This window comes from Centroberyx affinis, unplaced genomic scaffold, assembly GCF_046629955.1.
Source record: "Centroberyx affinis isolate AG114_WGS23_722 - 3 ecotype Tasmania unplaced genomic scaffold, CSIRO-AGI_Caff_v1 ptg008787l_1, whole genome shotgun sequence".
Taxonomy (NCBI): domain Eukaryota; kingdom Metazoa; phylum Chordata; class Actinopteri; order Beryciformes; family Berycidae; genus Centroberyx; species Centroberyx affinis.
Window position 1 is genome coordinate 20,001 of NW_027284315.1, and position 8,630 is coordinate 28,630.

At 51.3% G+C, this 8,630-nt stretch overlaps 1 protein-coding gene across 1 annotated transcript; it reads right to left on the bottom strand.

Moving 5' to 3' along the window:
• Nucleotides 1-2,427: 2,427 nt before the first annotated feature.
• On the bottom strand, nucleotides 2,428-5,221 carry irf2bpl (interferon regulatory factor 2 binding protein-like). The gene has a single exon (XM_071514436.1). The coding sequence runs from the start codon at nucleotides 5,173-5,175 to the stop codon at nucleotides 3,118-3,120; it is 2,058 nt and encodes a 685-aa protein (XP_071370537.1). The 5' UTR covers nucleotides 5,176-5,221; the 3' UTR covers nucleotides 2,428-3,117.
• Nucleotides 5,222-8,630: the final 3,409 nt, after the last annotated feature.

Genomic DNA, 8,630 nt, shown 5'->3' on the forward strand with positions numbered 1-8,630 from the left:
AAAGATGATCAAATGTTTTAAATATAAAATATTGATCAGAAAAGTAACTAGTAACTATAGCTGTGAAATAAATGTAATGGAGTAAAAAGTACAATATTTCCCTCTAAAATGTAGTGGAGTATAAGTACAAAGTAGCATAAAATGGAAATACTCAAGTAAAGTACAAGTACCTCAAAATTGTACTTAAGTACAGTACTTGAGTAAATGTACTTAGTTACTTTCCACCTCTGTTGGTAGGTTTGTTTTGGGAAAACTGGGAGCTTGGAGGAAGCTGTGATCCTGCAGAACGCTTCAGCAGCTGAACCTGAACAACTGCTGTGTGTCGTGTTCTCATCACACACACACACACACACACACACACACACACACACACACACAGGGTAGACAGCCGCACACACACTTATTGATAACAGTATTGATCACTTCTGTCCAGTGTCTGGTTTGTGGAAAACATAAACATGAGGAGGCGGGAGGAGAGACCTTCACTTCTCCATCATCATCACCATCATCATCATCATCATTCAGACTCACAGGAATATTACTTCCATCTGTTGTTATGGCTGCTGTGACCTTTGACCCCTGACCTCCTGACTAATGACTTATTGATTTTTCTGTTATTGGAATTTTACACAAAAACATACAGGACTTTGACTCTTCTTGGTGTAGATTTTAGACCAGAAATCCCAAAACGGAGACAAATTTTGTAGCCAAAAACGGGAACATGACCGAAATGAAGGAGAAAAATCCTTAAATCTTTTCCTCAGCCGCTGTCCGACTGAAAGAGCAGCAGCTGAGGAGAGAATATAAACCCAGAGAGGAAGAGTCTCACCTGTCTGTCCTGGTTTTGTTATGTGGAAGACAGTTTCAGGATGCTTCCCCTTTAAAACTCCCATTTTAATCAGCTTCCAAATCTCCTCTGTCTCAGCATCAGAATTAAGTTCTTCATGACGTTCTGCAGGTTAATGTAGTTTAGTTTAGTTCTGAATGGACTGGAGGCTTTCCAGCTCAAATGCTGCAAGCTGGCAGTCATTCTTTAGTGCGGGAGCCAATCAGGAGCGAGTCCAGCTGTGATGCGTTTCCTGGAGTTAGACTGAAACCGACTGGGAGAGAGGACGGAGTTTTGAAAATGTAATAACTTTGTAATAACTTTAAAAACAAAATCACATTTTAACAACATCGTAATAACATATAAGATCATAAATGTATAGAAACATGTGACCAGCGGACGAGTTACATGAACACAGAAAAATAAAAGTGAGAACTGGAAATGTTTCTTCAGAGCGACGCCACAGAGGAACCATTTCTGATTCCACAAAGAATGGTTCTTTGGGAATATTAAAAGGTTCCTATTTCTTAGTTATTGGATGTTGGCATACATGTGGAAAATCACCAAACCCAAACCATAGTTTATATTGTGCAACTGCAAATGAGGCTGTAGGGCAGATAGACAAGACCACAATGCAGGAGTCTAAGCAAAGGAGAGCAGGGATGGTTCTTTAGAGCAGTGATTCTCAACCTTTTTCATATCAAGGACCCCTAGTTTAGTCCACATTAGAGCCACAGACCCCTTTTTGATGAGATTTTGTCTCTCAGACCCAAATCTGAGAATATTTTTACTGTTAGATATGATTTTGTCCAGAACTCCAAGACTGTCTGTATTGTAGGCAGAGAGATAACAGAGAAACTATAATCAGAACAGTCATTCTTCTACATTCTCTAACTTCTTGTAAATGAAATGCTGACGTTTAACAATTCATCAATTTGCTGGGGACCCCCTGGAGCCCCTTCAAGGACCCTTGGTGGTCCCCGGACCCCACGTTGAGAACCACTGCTTTAAAGAACCTTGGTTTGGAAAGGTTCCTTGTTTAATCCAGAAATGGTTCTTCTATGGCATCACTCTGAAGAACCATTTTGGGTTCCAGTTCGCACCTTTATTTTTCTGAGTGATGTGACAGGAGAGACGGCGACTTGGTTAAACACGCCAAACACGCTAACCGGCGAGCGAACACGCGTGTGGGTCCCATGATGGAATCGTTCAAATCCCAGTTTCCTTCAACACACCAGAGGTTTGAGCGACATGCTGAACCTGAAACAGACTGACAGGCCACAAGACCTCAAGTCAAGGCTTCAGAAACCTTTTCAAGTCATCAAACTACAAGTCAAGTCAAGTCTCAAGTCTTCTCTTCATGCATCAAGTCAAGTCTCAAGCGGTTCAAACTGTGACTGGAGTCCAGGTCATGTGACCGGAGTCCGGGTCATGTGACTCGAGTCCCCACCTGTCCCCGTTCGGCCTGGTGGGACCTGGCACCTTGTCCTCGTTTCACCCCACATGAAGAAATCCACATCTCACCAAGCGGGTTCATACCAATGGAATTTATTACAATTGACTCAGCTCCAAGGCACGTTACAAGATATTTTTTTGTCTGTTTTTCTGTCACTACAGAAACCGAAAAACTAAAAAAAAAACAAAAAAACAAACAAAACAAAAACAAACAGGCCGGCGGTCGAGTTCGATCCGCAGGAAAACCATGTGATGGCTGACAAAACATTCAAAACCACAGCGAAAGATTTTTTTTGCAGTAAAAAAATATAAAAATTAAAAAATGAAAATTAAAAAAGTCTTCAAAATGATTCACAAAAAAACAATTAAATAGTTTGAAGGACTGGTATAAAAAAATAAAACACTGCCATTGAAATGTCTGGACTGGATGCAGTTTCATTATACAGACACATGACTGGGAGTTAAACTGGCCTTGTGATGCACAGGAGGAGTGAGATACTGTGAGCTGCAGGGAGAGGGAGTGAGGTCTCACCCCCCCACCTGTCTGTCTGTCTGCCTGTCTGTCTGCCTGTCTGTCTCCCAAAACACAACATTACAGCCGTCACAACACCAGCACCCTGCTACATGAGCTGACATCACACACTGTTACTGCCCTCCTGCCTCAACAATAAGAGAAATACCACCCGTCTTTTTTTTTTGTTTGTTATACCACTATTTTTGACAGTTTCTGAAATATTCACATGTATAATATTTATATATTTCCAGACTAAATTCACCCTCTCTCTCTCTCTCTCTCTCTCTCTCTGCTGTGGAAGTGGAGAGGCAGAGTCTCGTCATCATGGGTCTCTCTCCTTCTTTACCTTCACATCTCCAGCCAGGATGGTGGCTATCTCCCCCTGCATGAAGGCCCAGGGCACGTTGGAGCCGACCAGGGGGCATTTCTCCCCGCTGGGGCAGTACACCTCCCCGGAGGCTCCCTGCGCCTTGATGCTCTCTCTGGAGCAGGGGAAGCAGAACTTGTGGTTCGGGACGGACGGACACTGGACGAAATGTGTGTCCTCTAAGCGTTCGTGGCAGATAGTGCAGCACAGAGGCCCGCTGTTAGCCATGGGGGAGTCGGGCACGTTTTGCGGGTGCACCTGGTCCATGCCGCTGGACTGGGAAGGCGCGCCCCCGCCGCCGGACAGCCCGAGGTCTCCGTTGCGGGACGCGAGGCGCCGCTGGCCGGACACGGAGGCGGGCGACACCGGGCTGCTGCTGTTGTGTCTGGAGGAGGAAGTGGTGGAGTGGACCGAGTCTCTGTCCTTAGGGGAGTGCGCGTTCCCGAGCGTGTCCGCGACCGACATGAGCGCAGCCATGGGAGACTGTCCGTTCTGCGGAGGCGCGGGCTCCGGGGGCGTGGCGCGGCCGGAGGGGAGCACGGGGTGGCCCGGGCCGAGGGGGGGCGGGCCGCCGTGCGAGGCGGAGAAGGAGCCCGCAGCCATGGAGAGTTTCAGCGCCTCGGTCTGACTGGAGATCCACTGCTGCCTCTGCTGCTCCTCCGCCAGCTTCAGACCCCCGTCCGCCGAGTCCGGCTCTGGGGAGGCTTTCCTCTTCCTCACGCCGGCCCGGGAGCCGCCGCTCCCGCTGCCGGAGGCCAGCGCCCGGCCGGGCAGCACCAGGGAGGTGGGCAGCAGCGGGCAGCTGCCGTCGATGTAGGGCTGCGGCAGCATCTCCCCCCCCAGACCCTCCTTAAAGAACCGCAGGCACTCCGGCAGTAAATCCCCCAGCAGCCTCCAGTCCCCGGAGCCGTGCTTCTTCTCATACTCCAGATATTTAAACCCGGAGGACAAGCCTCTGCCGAAATCCTTCATACAGTCCTGGTACATCTGCTTCGCCACACCGGAGGCGCTGGAAAACACGTTACCGGAGCCGCTGGGATACTCGATGAAGATCTTCAGCTCGTAGTCCATGCCGGGTTTGGACACGGCGTCGAAGGCGAACACCCTGCCGACCAGCCCGTGGTCCTTCTTGAAGCGGACGTCGAACGGGGTGCAGCCGGACAGAGTGACCAGCGTCTCCCTCACTATCTTCGGCTTGCTCGCCCAGTCCTCCTGCCTGTTGCGGAGACTCTCGCTCAGCTCCGCCAGCGCCTCCGCGTTCCTCTGCTTCTCCTTCAGCTCCCGGTCCTGGTCCGTGCTGGAGACCGAGCCCGGCCTCTTCCCTCCCGGCTCGGACAGCCCCTGGCCGGGCAGGGGGAGGGGCGGGCCGCCGACCCCCACCATAGAGCTCTGGGGAGCCGCTCGGCTCGACATGCCGTGCGGGGCCATGCCCGCCGCGGCCGGTCCGTTCAGCAGAGTCTGGGGCAGCAGGTTCGGCGGGACGTTCAGCTGTCCCGGTACCGACACCAACCCGTGGCTCCTGCTTCTGGAGTTCGGGCTCTGCCGGTTCAGCTCCGGCGGTCCGTCGTCCGGTTTGAAGCCGTTCGGTCCTCCGAGCCCGTTGGGCAGCCTGGCGCTGCTGTGGCCGCCGATAGCGTAGTCAAACCTGGCCCGGCTGTCGGAACCGAGCGAGTATCGGTCCAACCCGGACTGCTGTGATTTCGCCGGTCCGTCGGCGTGGTGGTTGAGCTGCCCGACCGGCTCTTTCCCCGTGATGATCCCCGCCTGGCTCTTCGCCGCGGCGGGCTGCGGAGCGGGCGGACCGCCGGGGGATCTGCCCTCCTGGAAGCCGTGAGCCCGCTTCAGGTGCCGGGCGGTCTCGATGACGAACTCGATCCGGTCCGCGCCCTCGTAGTTGACGCAGCCGCGGCACACCGGCTCGGTAAAGTCCCAGATCATGGCCCAGGGCATCCGGGGCAGGTCGCACAAATAACACGACTGTCTCCGGGACGAGGAGACCTGCGGGGAGGACATCTTCTCTCCCTGCTCCTCCTCCGCCGCGAGAACTCACCGGCTTGTTTTTCAGAGAGAGGGAGAGGAGGAGGAGGAGGAGGAGGAAAAAAACAGAATAAAAATAAAATCCTCCCTCTGTTCTCCGGGTCCGGTGAGCTCCGTGTGTTCCGCCCTCCCTCCGCGGACAAAAGCTTCCTCCTCGCTGCTCCGCTGCAGCTGAAGCGCCGCTGTGCTGCAGAGTGGAGGCGGCGGTCTGGAGGTCTGGAGGTCTGGAGGTTTGGGGGGTTTCTCTCTCTGCTGCCTCACATCCTGGCTGTGGGACTGAGGCTGAGGAATTTGGATTGTGTGTGTGTGTGTGTGTGTGTGTGTGTGTGTGAGAGAGAGAGAGTGTGCCCCCTCCCCCTCACCCCCCCTCCCCTCCTCCCCTCCTCCTCTAGGAATGCCACCTGGTTGAGTCGGTGACGTCAGCACCTCCACGTCCTGCAGCTCTCCTCTGAGACAGAATGACATGCCACTTGTTGCCCTCCCCTCCCCCTCCCCCTCCCCCTCCCCCTCTGTTTTCCACCCCCCCCCTCCCCTCCCCTCCACCCCCCCCCCCCCCCTCAGTCTTGTGAATGAGCAGCAGCAGATCAGATTTCAGAACAGATTCCCTGCACGCCTCGCTCATTCATTCCTGTCGCATTACCGCTCCGTTTTGCCCGACCCGCCAGCATCACGCCTGACATGCCGCTGCTTTAAACATGTTGAAAACACACACACACACACACACACACACACACAACACACACAACACAACACACACCGGACTGGAGGCGTGTTAAAGAGCATCAGTCAGTACAGTCTGCAGTCAGGGTTCAACTGGACGGACAGAAACAAAAGGAAAAGACCTGGATGTGTGTGAGAGTGAGTGTGTGTGTGTGTGTGTGTGTGTGTGTGTGTGTGTGTGTGTTGCTAGGCAGGTTTCCCCCCTGGCTGGTCACAGTCAACCTCCTGCCTGCAGTCTTGTTTACCTCAAATTACCACATACACACACACACACTGCCACCCTTCCCCCCTTCTTCCCTCTGCTGTTCTCTCCTTCTCTACCTCCCTCCCCCACTCCCCTCTCCTCTCTCTCTCTCTCTCTCTCTCTGTGTAACATGCCTCTTCGCCCAGGCAGGGTTGTTGTTTACTCCTCTTACACAGCTGGTTCAGACTGTGTGTGTGTGTGTGTGTGTGTGTGTGGTTTGATGTTGTGTTTGTTTGTTCTGCCGGAGCCACAGCAACACTGAGACTGAAACACAGTCGGACAGTAGAGAGGGAGAACATAAAGAGAGCAGATGGAGAGAGAGAGAGAGAGAGAGAGAGAGATTCGTCATTTTGTTCTTCATGTTGCTGCGTCTTACGTTTCCTTTTTACATGTATGACATCACACACTGTATGACTGAATAGAGTCCAGTCCACACTGCTGTGGCAACACCGTGTCTAACAGTCAATAAAGCTGATTGAATTGAATTGAGAAAGAGAGAGAGAGAGAGAGAGAGAGAGAGAGAGAGAGAGAGAGAGAGAGAGAGAGGTTGTTGTGATTGTAGGCATGAGAAAGACAAAAGGGAGAGAGAGAGTGTGTGTGCGTGTGTGTGTACTGTGGTCTCTCTACATACTGGTAGCTCTGAGAGGCAGTAGGGCTGGGCAATATATTGATATTATATCGATATCGCGATATGAGACTAGATATCGTCTTAGATGTTGGATATCGTAATATGGTGATATGGCATAAGTGTGTTTTCCTGGTTTTAAAGGCTGCATTACAGTAAAGTGATGTCATTTCCTGAACTTACCAGACTGTTCTAGCTGTTCTGTTATTTGCCTTTACCCACTTAGTCATTATATCCACATTACTGATGATTATTTATCAAAAATCTCATTGTGTAAATATTTTGTGAAAGCACCAATAGTCATCCCTACAATATTGTCGCAATATCGATATCGAGGTATTTGGTCAAAAATATTGTGATATTTGATTTTGTCCATATCGCCCAGCCCTACTCACAACTGATCATTTAGCCACTTTGTAGAAAATACAGAGATATATGTTGTGTATCGTCATTCAGCCTAAAAATACCAAGATATGATTTTTGGTCCATATCGCCCAGCTCTAAGAGGCAGCAACCACAACCAAGTATGGACCTGCAGTACTGACTGACTGGTTACTGACTGACTGACTGGTTACTGACTGACTGACTGGTTACTGACTGGCAGCATGTGTAGAAACAAACTGGACTGGAGGTTTGAATGCAGTTTCTAATGTCAAACATCCAAATGCAAAAAGGAAACTTAAGATGCAATATTATAAACCAACAACAGCCAGGAGGTCAGAGGCTGTATTGTGAAGTGTTGTGAGCACACAGACACCTGGCACAGGGAGGTCAAAGGTCAGGGCCTGAGAGACAGACAGCCAATCAGGACAGTTCAGGACAGAGGCAGAGGGGCGGGACGATCCCGGACTGAGAAATTCATCAATAATCTGAACTGTGACTCTTCTGACACTTCACACACACACACACACACACACACACACTTCATATCCTGCAGGATGAGATGCTTACTGTCCTGTCTCTCCTCACACACACACACACACACACACAGCCATACTGAATGCAAATGCAATGAAAGACAAGGCGTTGGTCTCTGTCCCCCAGAGAGAGAGAGAGAGAGAGAGAGAGAGGAGAGAGAGAGAGAGAGAGAGAGAGAGATAGATAGAGAGAGAGGGAATTTGGAGAGAGAGGGTAGAGACCCCCCCGTCCAGTCAGGACGGGGTTAACATTCAAGCCTGGCGCCACGCCAAGCTGATGCATTCTGGGAAGGAAAAACGGTGAGGCTCATCGCCAAGTACAAACCAGCCGACATTAAGCCGGCCTGACGGCTACGCCCCCCCCCCCCTCCCCCTCCCCCCTCTTCCCCCTCCCCCGCCTGGCTGGGGTTCACAGCGCTCTTTCATTTAAGACATGGGCGAGCGCGAGAGAGAGAGAGAGAGAGAGAGAGAGAGAGAGAGAGAGAGAGAGAGAGAGAGAGGAGAGAGAGAGAGAGAGAGAGAGAGAGAGAGAGAGAGAGAGAGAGAGAGAGAGAGAGAGAGAGAGAGAGAGAGAGAGAGAGAGAGAGAGAGAGAGAGAGAGAGAGAGAGAGAGAGAGAGAGAGAGAGAGAGAGAGAGAGAGAGAGAGAGCTGGTTGGCGCACTGCAGCCTCATGCAGATTGTCTTCACACCACTGTCTCTCTCTCACACCACACACACACACACACACACCACACACACACACACGCACACACACGCACACAGATTAGCTCCGGCGTGTCGCTCTCAGATGGAGCTGATGAATACCGTCTGCGTTGCCATGGAAACGCGCTAGGCGACCAAGAGGAGAAGTCTTGTGAATTTACGATGTGCAGCCTCGCTCGCTCACTCTCTCTCTGAATGATTATGCAAATCTAGTGAGCTATA

Bases quoted from the DNA above. Each gene is read 5' to 3' on its own strand.
- irf2bpl (XM_071514436.1), bottom strand. From the start codon at position 5,175: ATGTCCTCCCCGCAGGTCTCCTCGTCCCGGAGACAGTCGTGTTATTTG.